At 41.4% G+C, this 22,218-nt stretch overlaps 1 protein-coding gene across 1 annotated transcript in view; it reads left to right on the top strand.

Annotated features, from left to right (window-relative positions):
• LOC132884591 (cadherin-22) overlaps nt 1-22,218 on the top strand; it is a 186,844-nt gene that overhangs the window by 31,329 nt on the left and 133,297 nt on the right. Inside the window, exon 4 of the mRNA XM_060918441.1 lies at nt 4,791-4,927. Within this exon, the coding sequence (XP_060774424.1) occupies nt 4,791-4,927 (137 nt within the window). The remainder of the gene's footprint in view (nt 1-4,790; nt 4,928-22,218) is intronic.

The raw sequence follows: 22,218 nt of genomic DNA, 5'->3' as shown, positions 1-22,218 counted from the left end.
TGATCTTTGTTGGTCGACCACTCCTGGGGAGGGGAACAATGGTCTTGAATTTCCTCCATTTGTACACAATCTGTCTGACTGTGGATTGGTGGAGTCCAAACTCTTTAGAGATGGTTTTGTAACCTTTTCCAGCCTGATGAGCATCAACAACGCTTTTTCTGAGGTCCTCAGAAATCTCCTTTGTTCGTGCCATGATACAGTTCCACAAACATGTTGTGAAGATCAGACTTTGATAGATCCCTGTTCTTTAAATAAAACAGGGTGCCCACTCACACCTGATTGTCATCCCACTGATTGAAAACACCTGACTCTAATTTCACCTTCAAATGAACTGCTAATCCTAGAGGTTCACATACTTTTGCCACTCACAGATATGTAATATTGGATCATTTTCCTCAATAAATAAATGACCAAGTATAATATTTTGTCTCATTTGTTTAACTGGGTTCTCTTTATCTACTTTTAGGACTTGTGTGGAAATCTGATGATGTTTTAGGTCATATTTATGCAGAAATATAGACAATTCTAAAGGGTTCACTAACTTTCCAGCACCATTGTAGATGACATATCAAATGTTTAAACTGAGAAAATGTATCATTTAAAGAGAAAAATTAGGTGGTTTTAAATTTCATGACAACAACACATCTCAAAAAAGTTGGGACAAGGCCATGTTTACCACTGTGAGACATCCCCTTTTCTCTTTACAACAGTCTGTAAATGTCTGGGGACTGAGGAGACAAGTTGCTCAAGTTTAGGGATAGGAATGGTGACCCATTCTTGTCTAATGTAGGATTCTAGTTGCTCAAATGTCTTAGGTCTTTTTTGTTGTATCTTCCATTTTATGATGCGCCAAATGTTTTCTGTGGGTGAAAGATCTGGACTGCAGGCTGGCCAGTTCAGTACCCGGACCATTCTTCTACGCAGCCATGATGCTGTAATTGATGCAGTATGTGGTTTGGCATTGTCATGTTGGAAAATGCAAGGTCTTCCCTGAAAGAGACGTTGTCTGGATGGGAGCATGTGTTGCTCTAGAACCTGGATATACCTTTCAGCATTGATGGTGTCTTTCCAGATGTGTAAGCTGCCCATGCCACACACACTAATGCAACCCCATACCATCAGAGATGCAGGCTTCTGAACTGAGCGCTGATAACAACTTGGGTCGTCCTTCTCCTCTTTAGTCCGAATGACACGGCATCCCTGATTTCCATAAAGAACTTCAAATTTTGATTCGTCTGACCACAGAACTGTTTTCCACTTTGCCACAGTCCATTTTAAATGAGCCTTGGCCCAGAGAAGACGTCTGCGCTTCTGGATCATGTTTAGATACGGCCTCTTCTTTGAACTATAGAGTTTTAGCTGGCAACGGCGGATGGCACGGTGAATTGTGTTCACAGATAATGTTCTCTGGAAATATTCCTGAGCCCATTTTGTGATTTCCAATACAGAAGCATGCCTGTATGTGATGCAGTGCCGTCTAAGGGCCCGAAGATCATGCGCACCCAGTATGGTTTTCCGGCCTTGACCCTTACGCACAGAGATTCTTCCAGGTTCTCTGAATCTTTTGATGATATTATGCACTGTAGATGATGATATGTTCAAACTCTGCAATTTTACACTGTCGAACTCCTTTCTGATCTTGCTCCACTATTTGTCGGCACAGGATTGGTGATCCTCTTCCCATCTTTACTTTTGAGAGCCGCTGCCACTCCAAGATGCTCTTTTTGTACCCAGTCATGTTAATGACCTATTGCCAATTGACCTAATGAGTTGCAATTTGGTCCTCCAGCTGTTCCTTTTTTGTACCTTTAACTTTTCCAGCCTCTTATTGCCCCGTCCCAACTTTTCTGAAATGTGTTGCTGTCATGAAATTTCAAATGAGCCAATATTTGGCATGAAATTTCAAAATGTCTCACTTTCGACATTTGATATGTTGTCTATGTTCTATTGTGAATACAATATCAGTTTTTGAGATTTGTAAATTATTGCATTCTGTTAGAACTGGGACTGTTTTGGCCTCTAGAGGCCACTGTTATTTCCTTTTCTGGTGATGTTTGTTTTGGGCCTCTAGAGGTCACCACTGTGTTCTGTGTTTTGTTTTTGTCTTATTGCCTGTTTCCTGCCCCGCCCTGTCCTTAATTAGTTTGTGTATAAATACCCCTCTGTTTGTTCCCTTGTCATGGAGTCTTTTTCCTATGTTATGCTGTTAGTGCTAGTTCCCTCTGTCCCATGTACCTTGCCTGTGTCTTTGTATTCTTGGTTTTTGCTTCTTTCATTTGGACTTTGTGGATTTTGTTTTTTACCTTTTTGATCTTCTGAGCGTTTGAGTTTTTGCCTTTTTTCTTATTTGGATTTTGGACTTTGAACCTTGGGATATTTTATTTTTGTTTATCTTCTGAGCGTTGGATTATTCTTTTTGTTTTTTCCCTTGGATTGTACATAGTGTAAATAAACTGTTTTTGATACTTTTCTACTTCTGCCTCACGCCTCTGCACTTGAGTCATCCCCCTGGTGGCCTAGTGGGGGTTTGCTGGATTATCAAACCAGGTTCGAATCACAGCAAAACCCTAAAACATTCCATTTTTATTTACAATTTGTACTTTGTCCCAACTTTTTTGGAATCAGGGTTGTAGCTAATGTTTCAGCCTGGGCTTTTCAGTGGGCTTGCCACCTCATAAATTATGTCATATCTCATATGTTCTCTATGCTCTATGCATCATGGTGGTTCATGCTCCATAGCATTTCGTTAAATACAGTGGGAATAAACATTTATCTATCCCATGCTGTTTTGGCCTCATACAACAATGGTTTATGGATGTGAAAGGGGCTTGAAACTAGAGGACCAACAAATGAGATCAATCGGTAGACAGTGATTGTACTGGGAAGTGGGTGCAAGGCAAGTTTATTTATATAGCACATTTCATACATAATGGCAGTTCAATGTGCTTTACAGAAGTAAAAACAAAAACAGTAAACAGTAGAGAAATAAAATTAGATAAAATTATTTTATCTTTATTCTAAAATAATTAATTAAAAGAATTAAAAGAAAATAAGAATTAAACAATAGTAGAAATAAAATATTAAAATGCCAAAAAGAAAAAGGAGAAAAAGAAAGTGAAAGGGAAAAAAAACTAGCAGAATAAAATAGAATAAAGTTAAAGTAAATTTAAAACATGCAGAGAAAGTAAAGATTATAAAAAATGTAAAAATATTAATTATTTAACAGAAAGCATCTGAAAACAGCTTGGTCTTTAACCTAGATTTGAAGCTGCCAACAGCAGGAGCATTTTTAATGTCCTCTGGCAGTTGGTTCCATAGCTGTACTGCATAGTAGCTAAAAGCTGCTTCACCACACTTTGTTTTAACAACTGGTTTTAATAGTACATTTTTCTGTTGCGATCTGGTAGATCTGATTGGGTTAGGCCGCTGCAACATATCAGAGAGGTAATTGGGCCCTGTACCATTTAGAGATTTGTACACCAGCAGCAATGCTTTAAAGTCAATTCTGTAGCTTACTGGAAGCCAGTGAAGGGTGCAGATTCTTGGAACTGGAGTTTCTGCCAGTTTTGACAGATACTATGTAACATAGTAAGCTCAGGTTAAATATAAACAACAATAACATGAACAACTATTTAATTGTTCTGTGGTGACTGGTGTTTATATATACACAGTACCAGTCAAACGTTTGGGGACACCTTCGTCATTACTTTGTCTTAAAGTAATGATGGACTGCTGTTCCTCTTTACTTAGTGGAGAGGTTCTTCACATGATTAATACAGTTGTGGAATAGGGCTATTTACAGTATTTTTCATCTCATCTCATTACCTCTAGCCACTTTATCCTGTTCTACAGGATTGCAGGCAAGCTGGAGCCTATCCCAGCTGACTACGGGCGAAAGGCGGGGTACACCCTGGACAAGTTGCCAGGTCATCACAGGGCTGACACATAGACACAGACAACCATTCACACTCACATTCACACCTACGGTCAATTTAGAGTCACCAGTTAACCTAACCTGCATGTCTTTGGACTGTGGGGGAAACCGGAGCACCCGGAGGAAACCCACGCAGACACGGGGAGAACATGCAAACTCCGCACAAAAAGGCCCTTGCCGGCCACTGGGCTCTAACCCGGACCTTCTTGCTGTGAGGCAACAGCGCTAACCACGACACCACCATGCCACCCCATAGTATTTTTATTATTTACAATTTACTGTTTGATCTCAAACACGTTAAGAAGGCAAGAAATTGCACTAATTAATTTTTGACAAGGCACACCTGTTAATTGCAAAGCCTTTCAGGTGACTACCTCATGAAGCTGGTTAAGATAACGCCAATAGTGTGCAAAGCATCATCAAGGTAAATGGTAGCCACTTTGAAGAATCTAAAATATAAAACACATTTTTTTGACGTTCTTTTGCTTACCACATAACTCTGTATATCTCCTATATGTTATTTCATAGTTTTGATGTCTTCAGTATTATTCTACAATGTAGAAAATGATCAAAATACAGAAAAAAAACTTATGATGTATTTGTGTCCAAACTTTTGATTCTCTCTCTCTCTCTCTCTCTCTCTCTCTCTCTCTCTCTCTCTATATATATATATATATATATATATATATATATATATATATATATAAAATGCTAATGGCAAAATAATGTTAAAATGATGAATCCATAAATATTTCAAATAAAATTTTAATATTTATAAAATACATTAAGCTAAGACTGACAACTTTTTTTTTTCAATTTATACATCTAATGACATCATCTCCTGCCCTCTGTCTAGATATTCAATAGATCAGAGCACAGATCAGGAGCAAATCTTCAACATTGATGCAGTGACTGGTGCAATCACCCTGGGGAAGGTCTTGGACAGGGAGACAGCAGGCTGGCACAACATCACAGTGACAGCCGTAGAAGCAGGTACGTCCTGTACTTCTTCAGAATTTGATACATGCTTTGTCCTAAGTCCTGTCATTTCAGCTTGAATAAACAGATGGCAAAATGCAAAACAAAACACATACCTTTTAACAAAATACCTTTTTTTAAAATTCTGCATTCTTGAATGGGTAGTTTTGAACTACATTAAACTGAGATTAATGAATGGCTATCACAGTAGCTTATAGTATCATTGTAGCTTAAAGCGAATGAAGTATGCAGTCTTAGTTTTACTATTTAAATATGGATTTATTAAGTAGCACAAGTGAGATCTGTTAATCAAGTGCCCAGTGCAGTATATTTTAATGAAGATATATTTGGATAGCTTCCAAGAATACACTAATGTGTATTACTATGGAATATTATTACACAGTTGTACGGCATTGAAACTAACATCGGGGGGAAAATGTAAAGGAAAATACTTTTGCAGCAATTTTGAACTTGGCAGCAGGAGATTCTGCATCTTTTTTTGCCTCACAAGATTGAAACTCCACATTATGTCACAGATCCTCAGTCACAGAAACATGTCCCCCCGTGAAGGAAGGGTTATGTGTAAAGTGAGTGAGTGTGTGAGAGAGTATGTGAGTGAGATCATGCCATTTCTGAGTGAGTTCTCAAACTTTTCTGTGTCCCCCTTCATTTCCTTATTAATCTATCATGACTTAAAGTTTTAAATAGCAATACAACCGGTAGGGGCCTCATGGGTTTATTGAGTTTACTTTGTCAGTAAATATATCTGAAAATGAAGACAAATTCAGGTGGTATTTCAGTGTTGACACGGCTTGACATAGCTGTGAATGCATGACGGAAGAATCAGTGTAAAGTGAAGACTGCTGTTGCCAGTAAGACTGCATTATTTTGGCACTTACAGTGAATAAAACAGTTGTCTTTTTTCTTAAAAATTAATTTCATCAGTAATTTAGTGGAGCATGCTTTAAAAAAATCAATGATGAAGTTGTTCCTATTCTACCATTGGCAAACTTATCAAGCTAAGTAATTCTGAAGAACATGGTTTTTTTTCTTCCCCAGAGTAAACTCTTGCACCCAATTTAAACTCGCAAGTACAATTAAAAAAAAAAATATATATATATATATATATATATATATATATATATATATATATATATATATATATTCCTCTGGGTCCAAAATGTCCTAAATTACAACCTGGCTGCTCAGTATTAAGTACTTGACGTTTCAGTAATCTTAACAGTAGTGGGGAAACAATAAAATTTTCATAAACACAAATTCAGGTCAAATCCGTATCTGCCTGTCTGATGGGACAAGTTGAATTATTCCCAACTCTCCCGGATGTTCTAGAAGTCTTCCAATATATTTATAGCGTCTCCCCGCAAATTAGATACAATACCCTGGAATCCAGAGCAAAAGAACAACAATGCGCGTGCCTGAGAGAGAGAGAGCATCCTGATTGCTCTGGCTTGCTAAGTAGACCAATCAGTTTTCTGTGTGGGTGGGCTTTTCGTCTTCTCTCCCGGACAGAGAGTTCAGTGTAACCAGAAGTGTCATGGCAGAGTGCCCCAAAAACAAAAATGCAAACCCCACTATACATCAGACTACACGAAAGTGTACGGTACCCTTGCCTAATGGGGGTAAAAAATTATGACAGCGTTGCATGCTGTACTGTTTGTAACAGTGACTTCAGCATTGCCCATGGCGGGGTAAATGATTGTTAAAGACATGTTGAGGTTTTTACAGGTGTCATTTGTTCATGTGCATATTATTTATATGAGCTGGCTAGCTGCTAAGGCTGCATGATAACGGCAAACTCCTTGAAGACTTGCTTAAAGTTGCCATAGAATATAAAAAATATGAGTTCAATAATCGGAATAAGCAGTTTGCATAAATAGTATAAGTCGTCTACATATTTTGCTGTCACATTTTCTACATATAGGCCTATCTAATTTGGTTTAAAGACTAGAGAAAATTATTCAACAAAGTATTACACATAACCACCTCAGACAATATAATAATGATATGCTTTTATATCTTTTAGAGACCACATCTTTTAGGGATTGTTGAAAATCACCATTTTAATAGTAATTATTCAAGAGCTACATCAATGAAATTTCAACAAAACTAATTCAGTCATCTCAGTCATCTCAGGCCATGTTATTGTGTGCAAAATTCCGGGGAAGCTGAGGATACAGCACGTGCATGTGTAAAAATAACCATGTTGTAATATCTAATTATAGATTATTAGGCTTTGAATTAATCAAAATTGGAGAAATGGTGATCAAATACCTCAATAAAATAAATATCTATAGCAAATCTTCATTTCATTTGGACATTTATTGTATTTTTCTTTTGACACATTATCGTAAAATATTTCATGGGAATTTTACGACAGTGCCTAACTTAATTACGGTTTGTTTTCATTTGTAATGTGATTCTGTCACCCTTATCATGTCCAACTTGTTTTCTTTCGGTTTCATTTCTTTAAATTAATTTATACTTCAAGTTTTACTGGATTAATTAAGATTTAACTTTATTTCTACCAGAAGGTTTGAATTTGGGTCAGTCTAACTCCTAAAACTGCACATCAGGTAATGGGTAACGCATGCACCATAAGGGGGCACTGGATAGTTAGTGTGCTTGCTCAAGCACTGTGTGCTTGCCAAAGGCAAGCACACTATTGTTAGGGGCCAAGCAGCGGAGCTGCAGGCACCTCTAGTGTTTCTATGGTTTCTTATTATATTTAGGGGCCAAGCAGAGGAGCTGCAGGCACCTCTAGTGTTTCTGTGGTTTCTTCCTCTTATTATTATTATTATTATTATTATTATTATTTCAAGCATCTTTCTTCCGTATAGGATGTCTATGGCAGCCTATAGAACCGTATGGTAAAAAGTTATGAAATTTAGCACACTGATTCTGGACAGTTTCATGATTCTTCTCAGTAAATTTCATGTTGCCACCTCAAACTCGCTAGCGCCACCAACTGGTCAAAGTTTGACATACATTTTTGCTCATAACTTTTGAACCGTACATCCGATTCTCAAAAACTTGGTATCCCTGGAATCCTTGGGCCAAGCCGATTCCAATGCACCCTATGACGTCATTTTCCGCCTGGGTAGATTTTCCGCCATTTTGGATTTTGTTAAAATTGAATAAAATGCTACTTCTACATTTTTTTGACCGTTTTTCATGAAAATTAACATGGACCATCTTCAGACTATACTGCATATAGAATCTATTTTTTGGAGTGATTGATTAAACTGTCACTGCACAGCAGCCAATCAAATTTAGTGGCGAAGACGCCAAACAGGAAGTGAGCTCATATCACGGCAGCCCTTTGACATATCTCAACCAAACTTAACGACATAAAGCCACACCCCTCCAGAAGGGTCTGCACCATATTTGGTGCAAATTGACCAATAGGGGGCGCTATAATTTGTAAAAATGTGTATTGGCTCATATCTCATGTGTTTTGGTTAGAAACAAAATTCCAATGCCTGATCACACTGTTGGATGCCCCATTGAAGGTCATTTAAAAATTTCAAGGTCAGCACAAGTTATGACCATCTCTCCAACATAACATCAATCTCTTAGCATGTGGCTGCTTGGCCCCGCATTGCTGCTTGCAGCTATATTTTATTATTATTATTATTATTATTATTATTATTATTATTATTATTATTATTATTATTTCAAGCATCTTTCTTCCGTATAGGATGTCTATGGCAGCCTATAGAACCGTATGGTAAAAAGTTATGAAATTTAGCACACTGATTCTGGACAGTTTCATGATTTTTCTCAGTAAATTTCATGTTGCCACCTCAAACTCGCTAGCGCCACCAACTGGTCAAAGTTTGACATACATTTTTGCTCATAACTTTTGAACCGTACATCCAATTCTCAAAAACTTGGTCTCCCTGGAATCCTTGGGCCAAGCCGATTCCAATGCACCTTATGACGTCATTTTCCGCCTGGGTAGATTTTCCGCCATTTTGGATTTTGTTAAACTTGAATAAAATTCTATTTCTCCTACATTTTTTTACCCTTTTTCATGAAAATTGACATGGACCATCTTCAGACTATGATGCATATAGAGTCTATTTTTTGGAGCAATTGATAAAACTGTCACTGCACAGCAGCCAATCAAATTTAGTGGCGAAGACGCCAAACAGGAAGTGAGCTCATTTCTCAGCAGCCCTTTGACATATCTCAACCAAACTTAACGACATAAAGCCACACCCCTCCAGAAAGGTCCACACCAAATTTGGTGCAAATTGACCAATAGGGGGCGCTATAATTTGTAAAAATGTGTTTTGGCTCATATCTCATGTTGTGTTTTGGTTAGAAACAAAATTCCAATGCCTGATCACACTGTTGGATGCCCCATTGAAGGTCATTTAAAAATTTCAAGGTCAGCACAAGCTATGACCATCTCTCCAACATAACATCAATCTCTTAGCATGTGGCTGCTTGTTAGGGGCCAAGCAGCGGAGCTGCAGGCACCTCTAGTGTTTCTATGGTTTCTTCTTATTATTATTTCAAGCATCTTTCTTCCGTATAGGATGTCTATGGCAGCCTATAGAACCATATGGTAAAAAGTTATGAAATTTAGCACACTGATTCTGGACAGTTTCATGATTCTTCTCAGTAAATTTCATGTTGCCACCTCAAACTTGCTAGCGCCACCAACTGGTCAAAGTTTGACATACATTTTTGCTCATAACTTTTGAACCGTACATCCGATTCTCAAAAACTTGGTATCCCTGGAATCCTTGGGCCAAGCCGATTCCAATGCACCATATGACGTCATTTTCCGCCTGGGTAGATTTTCCGCCATTTTGGATTTTGTTAAAATTGAATAAAATGCTACTTCTACATTTTTTTTTTACTGTTTTTCATGAAAATTAACATGGACCATCTTCAGACTATGCTGCATATAGGGTCTATTTTTTGGAGCGATTGATTAAACTGTCACTGCACAGCAGCCAATCAAATTTAGTGGCGAAGACGCCAAACAGGAAGTGAGCTCATATCACGGCAGCCCTTTGACATATCTCAACCAAACTTAACGACATAAAGCCACACCCCTCCAGAAGGTCATTTAAAAATTTCAAGGTCAGCACAAGTTATGACCATCTCTCCAACATAACATCAATCTCTTAGCAATCCCTGCTTGGCCCCGCATTGCTGCTTGCAGCTATATTTCTTCTTAAGTTTACTTATTCTGCCTTATTCCGACACATTTTTTGGATCCACTACTCCTCCTAGGGCGTTTGAGATAGAGACACCGTTCCAACTCTGAGACATCTGGCCCGAAGTGGTATAGTGTGCTTGTATACAGCTTTTGGATCAACGTGCCCGTTCTTTTGTTCTTGTCATTTTTCTTTTGTTTTTTTTCCCATAGAGAATGAATAGGGCTCATGAATCGAATCGTCCTACTCGGACATGCTCCATCACAGATGCACCAAACCTCATGTGATACTTCTGGCCAACTCCCCTGACACATACATGCAATCGGTTCTGACCTGCACTCATATTTTTCCTTTCTTTTTGCTCATCCCTTTTTCCTCCATAGGCTTGCATTGATTTTTGGCCCCATTGAAAATGAATGGTGTTTCAGGAGAAAAACTTTCACTCTCCATCAATTTTTTTAACCAAGTGATCAAACTTCAAGAAACTTCACTTGATGCCTCAGGCCAAGTCCCCACACAAATCCATCCCCTCATCTGAGACCTGCACTCATCTTTTCCTTGGTATTCACGCATGTCTTTTTACCTCCATAGGCTTCCATTGATTTTTGGCCCCATTCAAATGAATGGAGTTTTGCTCAGTAACAGTTAACCACACATCCACCAAACTTCATATGGCACCTCAGGCCAAATCACCCATCACACACATGATATCGGTTCTGACCCACACTCATCTTTGTCTTGCCTTTCATCCATCCATTTTTTCTCCATTTTGCCGCTAATCAATGGAAGCATGACTGAGTCATTCCTCCCTTCCCCCATAGGTGATGATGCATTTGGCAAGGATCTGCTCATTTGAGACTTTGACAGCAAATCAACTTCAACTCAATGGCCACTTTATTAGGAATACTTACAGGCACACACGATAGCAATTAGCATATAAGCATTCACGTGTTACCATGTTAGCATGTTACCCATTACGATATCATGCCTGCTGTTAGCTCATGAGTTGTTAGTATGTTCACCATTAGCATGTTATAATGAGAGCTGTTAACATGTTAGGATTAGCAAAGTAGCATGCAGAGTTCGCATGTTTGCTGTTAGCGAGTTCACCTGAGCATGTTAGCATGCTAAATGTTAGCATGTTAGCTGTTAGCATGTCACCCTCAGCATGTCAGCATGCTAAAAGTTAACATACTAGCCATTAGCATGTTAGCCTGTTAGCTGTTAGCATGATAGCTGTCAGCATATTAGCCTTAATTAAAGTGTTAGAATTTTAACAAATAACATGTTAATCATTAGCATGTTAGAATGTTAGCTGTTAGCATGTTATCTATTAGCATGTTATCAATTAGCATGTTAGCATTAACATGTTAACATGCTAGGTTTTAGCATGTTAGTATGCTGTTAGCATGTTAGTATGCTAACTGTTAGCATGCTAGTTGTTAGCATGTTGGCATTAGCATGTTGGCCTGCTAGCTTTTAGCATGCTAGCATACTAGCTGTTCTGCTACAGCTCAGCAAGCACACTTTGCATTTTCTCTGTGGAAATGCAGTCTAGTTTTTGTTTATTGTTACAATTAAAGTTTGAGGTTTTTTGAAAAATTATAAACCATTAAAGCATAATGATTATCATAACTATACCTGCTTTTTGGTAAACTTTGTTAATCACTTTCCTTTTACTGAACTAGTAAATACATAGTAATATGAGTAAAAAGGTTATGGTCAGGACAAGTTAATACATGGTCAGGACAAGTGAAAAATCTTGCTGCTTGTCCAACTGGACAAGTGGATTAAAAAGTTAATGTTGAGCCCTGGCTCTATAAAATAAATATAAGCAGTGGTTTAAAAAAAAATCAACTGGCTATGACAATTGCTGGCTATGAAAGCAGTGGCATTTTCACAGTATCTCCACTAAACATCAAGGGGGTTGGTAATGATGCACTCAGGAGCAAGGTAGTGATGCTGGGTATCACACTTAGGCTGACTAGTGTAGATGATGCAACGGAGGGCACAAGCAATGCTGTAGACACTGCTGCAGGTGAACCGGCTGGTCGAGCACGGAAGAGTAGTGAGACCCTGAAGGGGTCTAATGACTCACTGGATTTTAAAATGCCAAGAACTAACACATCTCTTTGTGACGCAGATATACGTTTGGAGAAGCTTCAGAGAAACTTCAGTCAGTTCAGTCTACTGAGTAAAAAAATCTGATATTGAGTATACAGATATTTCAGGGTGGCTCAGTTGCGAAAGGTTGCTAAAGATTTTAACTTCAGGGGCATATCATGATACTACAGTGTTGAACCAGTGCAGACTAAATCTTGAGATGTCGTTCCCAAACTCAAGCATTTCTTTAACTGTTTCCATAATCACAAAAAGGCTAGGGCGTAATTTTGGGTAGGGACGCTAGGGACATGTCCCTACCAATATTCAGCCGCTACTGTGTAATCACGATCAATAAAACCGATGTCCTAACCTGAGCAATGATTATATGGCACACAAAGGGTTAAATGTATGACACTGCTAATAATCCCCCCTCTAACGTAGATATACATTCTCTGATTAGCTACCTGTTTCTCACTAACTTACATGGTTGGCTATCCCAGCTGTCACTCCATCTGCTGTAAAAGCAGCACACTTCCCACAGCAGCCGTGACTACCCGCCCATCAACCCCCCGTATCTCACACGTACACACCTGACCTACCCTACGCACCCCCCACTCTCCGTCAGCCTACAAATTGAGCTGGACTTCGATGTCCATGCATGCTTGCCCTACGACTCGCATGCTGACTTGAGTATCATGGATGACGGCCCCCCTCCCAAGAAATGAGACATTCGTTCATTCTTCTTCAAAGTCAAGAATGTAAGTGCAGGGTTTCTGTCGAGCTTTAAAAACTCAACAAAATCCTTTTGATGTATGGAAACCCTTCATAAAAGTATTGCTGCGGCTCCTTAGGCAGGTTTAGCAACGTGACAGGACGCATCAGAGCTAGGCTACTGCATAGCTGCAGAGAAAAGGAATGCTGGAGCAATGTAACTTGGTGTTAGATAATATCCTCGATGAATGAATGTTAAATTTATAGACCTAATGGTTTTACAGAATGTAAGTAGTCAGATGTAGGCCATGCAGATGTGCGACTTGCATTTCAGAATCAACAGCATGACAGCCGCTGAGTCTGCTGCGTTCACCGTTTTACAGAGACCTCTTTCTACTACTACTAGGCTAGGCTAGATACAGCAAATCCATGGTCCTTTACTCCCACCTACTGACGAATATTGGTAACTGCAGCATGAACATAGACGTCACAAGCACATCTGCAGTGAACATCATAACACACGTTACGAACACAAACAGGCAACAAAAAGACATAATATGGAAAATGGAGGGGCAACAAAAAGACAAAAAAATGGGGGGTATACTACAAATGCAATACTAATGTAATCATAATCATGCTATAATAGGGAATCACTAAATTATATATCCAAATATCATTTTAACTAAATTTGAGCTTAATTACAGAATAGAAAATGCCACCAGTAGCACCTACTTATGAGTGTCTCAATAAGGCAGTCAGTAAATTTTGAGACACCCCCCCCCCAATGTCAAACAATACAGATATTGAATTTAAAAAAAAAAACAATATTTAATGCTAAAAATGCTTAAAGTTTTTAATTCTTATTTTCATGTATTTCTGTGGAAGAGACAGAACGACTGCTTAAACACAAATTAGGAATTGTGTGGTGTAAAAGTAATAAATCATCAGATTCTAACAATGTTGGGTTAGGTCTCTTGCTCAAGGGTACTTCAGCCATGGATGGAGATGTAAGGGTGGGATTTGAACCTGCAACCCTGGGATCCAAAGACCAACTCCCTAACCATTAGGCCATAACTGTCCTTGTTAACCTATAAGATCTGCATAACATGAAATTATGATTGCTAATGGAAAAAAAAAAAACCACCTTTCGGAAGCTCTGCCTTGGATCACTTTTGTGTCCCCACCAATGTCAAAATCAAAGTTACTCCCTTGCAAAAAGGTAACATTGGAGGTGCTTGATGAAACATTCATGAGTACCATTGGAAAAGGTAAAAAATCCATCATCCAAAAATAAAACCTAAAACCCCAATTCTAAAAATGTTGGGACATGATGTAAAATGCAAATAAAAACAGAATGCAATGATTTTAAAATCATGTAAGCCATGTAATTCATTGAAAATAGTCCAAAGACAACATATCAAATGTTACAACTGAGAAATTTTATTGTTTTATATATATATATATATATATATATATATATATATATATATATATATATATATATGTGTGTGTGTATATACAGGGTGCGATTTGTCAAAAAACCAGAAGGGGGGATGTTTTTTTTTTTTAATCATGAAACATCACAAAATTAAGGTAACAATAGGCTAACAGCTCAATAACATCCGATGATATCAAATGAATAACACTAAATGAAAACGAACACTAAACCAGAGATAGTAAATTCATCTTCCTATCTCTCTGACTAAATACACGAACACTAACACAACAAAGTTCGCATTGCTTGTCGCGTTGCTGTGATGTTTCTCTCCCTCTGGATTAAATGGACAGTGACTTAAAAATCACTAAAATACATGAATACTAAATGAACAGTTTGCTCTGATGGCGCAGTTCACACTGTGCGCAGCTTTCCGATTTAAACTGTTTTTTTCTCATCCTTATACTTCCTGTTTCATGGACTGTAACGGATTTGCTTATTTAGTAATTTTAATACAGAATTTACTTTGAAATTATAATCAGACACTCCAACGCCTCCCCTAAAAAAAAAATCGGCCGTGAAAAAGGCGGCATCTGCCAAAAGGCGCGCTGTTTGCATCCCTGCATAGAACGCAAAGATATTGTTATTATCTACAATGTATCTATTTGCTGGGGACGTTCATGAACATCAAAGCTGCCACTTCGGGTCATTTTGAAAGTGAGTGCAATGTAGACCATAGAAAACAGTGTCACAACATGCCTGTCATGTCAACTTTTTTTTTGGTTTGTTTGTTTGTTTGTTTGTTTTATTGACGGGGTTGTCCCCGAGGATTTTTTTTCAGCAGAGATAAAAACCAGAGGGGGGGATGATCCCCCCCATCCCATCGCACCCAGTATATATATATATATATATATATATATATATATATATATATATATATATATATATATAATGTATATGTATATATGCATGCTCATTTTGAATCTGATGCCAGCAACACGTTTCAAAAAAGTTGGGACAGGGGGCCTTTTTACCACTGTGTTACATTATTCTACTTTTAATTACTGGAAACATTTGGGAACTAAAGAGACAAATTACTGTAGTTTTGAAAGTGAAATATTGTCCCATTCTTGCCTGATTCTTGCTTGTCTCCTTTGTTGTATTTTGCACTTCATAATACACCAAATTTTTTCAATGGGAGACAGGACTGGAATGCAGACAAGTCAGTTTAGCACCTGGACTCTTACTACAGAACCAGTCAGTTGTAATACATGTAGAATAAGGTTTACAATTGTCTTGTGGAAATAAGCAAGGCCTTCCCTGAAAAAGATGTCATCTGGATGATATCATATTGCTCCAAATCTGTGTATATCATTCACAACCATTAATGGTGTCTTCCCAGATGTGCAAGCTATCCATGCCATGTGCACTAATGCATCCCCATACCGTCACAGATGCTGACTTTTGAACTGTGCGCTGATAACAAGCCAAGAGTTCCAAAAAGAATTTCAAATTTCAATTTATCAGACCACAGGGCAGTCTTCCACTTCACTTCAGTCCATTGTAAATGATCTCAGTCCCAGAGAAGATGGTGGTGTTTCTGGATATTGTTTAGACTAGTATATGGTTTTAATTTCCATTTGTAGATGCAGAAATGAACTGTGTTCACAGACACTGGTTTTCTTAAGTGTTCCAGAGCCCAGGCAGCAATTTCCACTAGAGAATCATGTCTGTTTTTAATGCGGTATCACCTGAGAGCCGAAATATCATGAGCATCCATTATTGTTTTTTGGCCTTGTCCCGTGCACACAGAGATTTCTTTAATGCTATTATGTATCATAGATGATGTGATCCCCAAATTCTTTGCTATTTTACATTGAGGAACATTATTCTTAAATTGTTGCACTATTTGCCCACTCAGTCTTTTACAGAGTGGTGAACCCCTCCCTATCTTTACTTCTGAGAGACTTAACCTCTCAGAGACGGACTTTTTATATCCAATCATGTTACTGACCTGTTGCCAATTAACTGAAAAATATTTTTTTGTTTGTTTTTTTTTTAAACATAACTTTTCCAGTCTTTTACTGCTACTGTCCCAATTTTTTTTAAAGTGTCACTGGCTTAAAATTCAAAATGAGCATATATTTTGAATGTTCCTGGACCACTTTTACATGAATGTGGAAGGGGCATACAGCTGCTCTGCTCTCCCCAGCCTCAGAGAATCTGACCACAACCTCATATACCTTGTGACCACCTACAAGCCACTGGTTAGGCAACAGGTGGCTAGCACAAGGATTGTGAAGGTTTGGTCTAAGGACACTGAGGAGAGCGTCCAGGAGTGTTTTCAGGACACAAACTCAGAACTGTTCCAGGAGGACTGCAAGGAGGACATTGAGGGCCTCTCTTGTTGTGTCATGGATTACATCCATTTCTGTGAGTACGCCATCGCACCCACCAGGAAGATGTGCTTCTACCACAACAACAAGCCTTAGATAACCAAAGAAATCTTAACAAGAAGAAGAGGGCATTCATGGCTAAGGACAGAAAGCAATTTCAGGCTGTTCCAAAGGAGCTTAATAGGAAGTTGAGAGAGGCTAAGAACAGCTACAGGGAGAAGATTGAGGCTAAGATGGGAGCGAACAACACAAAAGAGGTGTGGAATGAGATGAAATACATGACAGGAAACAGTCTACCTTCACCTGGAGTGCAGGGAGACCGAGCATTTACTGTACATCTGAGCTCAACCTATTTTTCAATAGGTTCGACACAGTCCCCACCACCATGTCCTTCGACAGTTAGGCTCAGGCTACATCCACACGGCAACGAGATGTTATTTTAAAAAATATCGCGTCCACATGGGCAACGATCAGTAAAATATCAGGTCCATATGGCAACGCAACGCTTGCTGAAAACGATGCAATACACATGCCACACCTCTAGGGGCACTGTAAGACGGTCCCTTCAGAGACACCAGAACAATAGAAGAAGTAAGGATGCATGCGCATAAACTATTATGCGCGAGACTTCATATTAGCCACAAAGTCAGAAAAATCTGTTTGTAAAATTACATTATAATGACCAAATACAATGAAAAGTATTTTTCCAGTTTCACCTGTGAAAGGTAATCCCATGTGATCTCGTTTGGACGGCAAACCTGTTGGTACAGTTAAACGCAGCACATGAATGAGGCATCTTTATTCTCCGCTTTGACCCCTCCAATATGGCGGCGAGGATGACGTATGATTCTACGCAGAAGGCGGCATCTTTAATGGTCCGGAATAAATTGAATGCTACACGTTGATGGATTAATTTGTTCTTCTACGCCCTTTTTGAGGAATGTATTGTAGGACTTAAACCAACATCTGAAGAGGTGAGATCGCTCCTTTTTTCCCTATTTTTGCTGGTGGGATTGACTCTGCCCTAAGGGCTATTCTCTCTCTCTCTCTCACTTTGCACCATTACACAATAAATATTCACAGTGAAAATATTTTGTAAGCGCGTTTCATGAACCAAGTTATAGGATTTGTTGACAACTCGCATCAAGTTCGTTACACTTCTACCCGGCGTGAAGCACTCACAGTCATGTGGTTGTGACGTCATCATAAACAAATCCGTTCTACTCATCCAGACGACTTCACAACGGCAACATTGCCAGATCTTTCCACTCTGGAACCCGTTCTCAAAAGATTGCATTTTGGGGCACCCAAAACGCCGGTGCCATGTGGACGCCAGGCCTAAACGATAAACAATTGTATCGGATTCACCTGAATCCGTTGCCGTGTGGACAGGGCCTCAGTCTCCACTCAACACTCCTGCCCCCATTAACACCTCTGCTGGAGCCCTTGATCCCCTTCCCATTGACACCTCTGCTATCCTCCCCACCCCAGCAGACTTCTGACCCAAGAGGACAGCCCCCCTCACCCATCAGCCCCCTCCAAACTAATAGAACAAATATTACCATAACAGTGGAAAAGAACACTCCATCACTCCCCCATCCCCTCTATAATTACTCATCCACATCTAGGAACTCACAGCTCCCTGCAAACCTCTTCACCACCATCCAGTTACAGAGAGAGCTCTCCAGGCTTCAGAGGAGCAAAGCCAATGGATCTGATGGCATCAACCACAGGAGGCTGAAAGTGTATGCTGGTCAGTTGGCACCTCCTCTACAGCATCTCTTCAATCTCTCTGTAGCTCTCATCACGACAGACACGGATCAGTTTCTCTTTAACTGGCATTTATTTCTCCTCTTCTCCCATTGTTCATGCTGTTCAACATGCCATTCCATTTATGCCTTTTATGCTGTGAGAACTGTAAAAATATACAAATATCAGCTCAAAGACTGTACATGAAGTAAATAAGAGCATAAATGTTGTGCTGCATAAATATAAACAAAATGCATCGCTAATACAAATAATAATACCTCATTAGCCGCTTGTCATGAAGAGAGGTTCTTGACACACCTTGGGCCATGCTTTGCAGTCTAGCTTCACAGTGTAGCATCAATTAATTCTGCCGTAGCAGCACACAGGTAGTAACATTGGTTCCCGGCCAAACACAGCAGCACTGATAGGAACAAACTTATAAAATACTGTAGCGGTTCAGTGTTTGTGGGTGGAGCACAGAGGACGGCAGGACAGAGATCAGGTTTGACAGGTCGTTTTATTACCACACTTTTCAGTCTAATAATTATGTGCACTTTTCAGACACACACACACATTCAGCGTCTGGTTCAGCAAGAGCTCCTCTGCTCTCGCTCTCCCTCCTTAAGTAGGGCACAGTCACTGGGAAGACACAAACACAGGTTAATTGCTCTCAGGTGTAGTGAATCTGCCACTCACCTTCCCTGACTCCGCCCTCCTGTCACAGACCGGCGCTTGACCACGCCCCCGCTGCCACATACCCCCACCGCCCGACTCAGGCCGGGCGGCTGTCCGGCCCGCAGCCGACTCCCCCCCCCCCCCCCCCCCTTGGCAGGAGAGGAAGTCCGCCACGACCATCTGCGCCCCCGGCCTGTGGACCACCTTGAAATTAAAGGGTTGGAGTGCCAGATACCAACGGGTGATCCGCGCGTTGGCATCTTTCATGCGGTGGAGCCACTGGAGGGGCACGTGGTCCGAACAGAGGGTGAAAGGGCGCCCCAGCAGGTAGTACTGGAGGGCGAGGACCGCCCACTTGATGGCCAGACACTCTCTCTATGGTGCTGTAGTGCCCCTCATGCACCGACAGCTTCCTGCTTATATACAGGACGGGGCGGTCCTCCCCCTCCACCTCCTGGGACAAAACCACCCCCAGCCCTCTGTCCGACGCATCGGTCTGCAACATAAAGGGGAGAGAAAAGTCAGGGGAGTGTAGAAGTGGCCCCCCACATAGTGCAGCCTTTACCTCTGAAAAAGCCCGCTGGCATTGCTCCGTCCACTGGACCGGATCTGGTGCCCCCTTTTTAGTGAGATCAGTCAGCGGGCTGGTGACGTCCGAATAATTAGGTATAAACCTACGATAATAGCCAGCCAGCCCCAGGAACTGTCTCACCCCCTTTTTGGTCTTGGGCCTCGGGCAGGCCGCAATCACTGCGGTCTTGTTAATTTGGGGATGCACCTGCCCGTTGCCCAAGTGGAAGCCCAGATACCGTACTTCCACCCGCCCAATCGCACACTTCTTTGGGTTGGCTGTGAGGCCCGCTCGCCTCAGCAACCTAAGGACGGCCCTTGGATGTTCCAAGTGCCTCGGCCAGTCATTACTATATATAATGATGTCATCAAGATAGGCGGCCGCATAGGTGGCGTGGGGGCGGAGGACCCGATCCATCAGCCGCTGAAACGTAGCAGGCGCCCCAAACAGCCCAAACGGAAGTGTGATGAATTGGTGTAACCCAAACGGTGTGGAAAAGGCCGTTTTTTCTCGGGATAGTGGAGTCAAGGGGATCTGCCAATATCCCTTCGTCAAATCCAGTGTCGAATAAAAGCGAGCCGTGCCTAGTCGATCGAGCAGCTCGTCAATACGAGGTATTGGGTACGCGTCAAATTTAGACACCGCGTTGACTTTCCTATAGTCCACACAGAACCGGACCGACCCGTCGGCCTTGGGTACCAAGACCACCGGGCTGCTCCAGTCACTGTGGGACTCCTCGACGATGCCCATTTCAAGCATGGTCTGAAGTTCTTCCCGAACCACCTTTTTTTTGTGTTCGGGTAGCCTGTAAGGGCGGCTACGCACTACCACCCCCGGGGGCGTCTCGATGTGGTGCTCTATGAGGTTAGTGCCACCGGGCAGGGGCGAGAACACATCCGAAAACTCGGTCTGCAACTGGGCGACCTCCGTGAGTTGGGTCGGGGAGAGGTGGTCTCCACAGGGGACCGGAGAGGTACGTGATGCCAATCTCCCTTTTTGAACCTCCGGCCCCAGCTCCGCCTTCTCCAGAACTACCGACACCAACGCCACAGGGACCTCCTCGTTCCAGAGTTTAAGCAGATTGAGGTGGTAAATCTGTAGCGCCCCACCCCTGTCCATTCGCCTCACCTCATAGTCGACGTCCCCGACTTGCCGTGTGACCTCAAAGGGTCCTTGCCACTTGGCGATCAATTTGGAGCTCGACGTGGGCAGCAGTATGAGTACTTTATCTCCCGGAGTGAACTCTCTAAGGCGCGTACCCTTGTTGTACAGGCAGGCTTGCCGTTCCTGGGCCTGCCGCAAATTCTCCTGAGTTAGGTGGGTGAGCGTGTGGAGTTTTGCGCGCAGGTCCATAACGTACTGAATTTCGTTTTTGCTTTGTGAAGGTCCCTCCTCCCAATTTTCCTGCAGCACATCTAGGATGCCGTGCGGCTTACGTCCATATAATAATTCGAACGGGGAGAACCCCGTGGAGGCTTGGGGAACCTCTCGCACTGAGAACAGCAAGGGTTCGAGCCACTTATCCCAATTACGTGCGTCCTCACTTACGAATTTTTTAATAATATTTTTGAGGGTGCGGTTGAACCGTTCTACTAAACCGTCCGTTTGTGGGTGATACACGCTGGTGCGGATCGGCTTAATCCACAATAACCCATACAGTTTGCGCAGTGTCCGTGACATAAACGTAGTGCCTTGATCAGTCAGAATCTCTTTCGGGATTTCAACTCGGGAGATGACACGGAAGAGCGCCTCTGCAATACTGCGTGCTGAGATATTGCGCAGAGGCACTGCTTCCGGGTATCGCATTGCATAGTCCACCAGAACTAATATAAAGCGGTACCCTCGTGCTGACCGATCTAATGGCCCGACGAGATCCATCCCAATTCTTTCAAACGGGGTCTCGATTAATGGAAGAGGGCGCAAAGTCGCTTTTGGAATGGCCGCTGGATTTACTAACTGGCATTCGCGGCATGCCATACACTACCTACGGGCATCGCCGCGAATCCCCGGCCAATAGAATTGGGCCATTATTCGGGCTAGTGTTTTATCCTGCCCTAAGTGTCCAGCCATGGGATTAAAGTGAGCCGCCTGGAATACCAATTCCCGGCGGCTCTTCGGAATTAAAAGCTGCGTGACACGCTCTTTAGTTTGAGTGTCCTGCGTCACTCGATATAACCTATCCTTCATAATTGCGAAGTAGGGGAAGGACGGGGTGGCGTTCGGCTGGAGCGTTTGACCATCGATTACTCTCACTTGGTCAAAAGCATGTCGCAGAGTCTCGTCTCGCGATTGTTCTAATGGGAAATCCGCGAGGGATTCCCCAATAAAGAGAGGAGGAACTGGCGGCTCCTCACTCTGACGCGGAGATGACGTAGATGGCTCTGCGACAGCTGCTCCGCCAAAGCGGCACCGGGACCTCCCCCTGTTAAATGGCAGGACCCACTTTTTATTAGGTGTGACATTAAACCCCG

The sequence above is a fragment of the Neoarius graeffei genome, chromosome 4, assembly GCF_027579695.1.
Source record: "Neoarius graeffei isolate fNeoGra1 chromosome 4, fNeoGra1.pri, whole genome shotgun sequence".
Taxonomy (NCBI): Eukaryota; Metazoa; Chordata; class Actinopteri; order Siluriformes; family Ariidae; genus Neoarius; species Neoarius graeffei.
The sequence above is the reverse complement of the archived record's forward strand: the minus strand, read 5'-3'. Positions and strand labels throughout refer to the sequence as shown.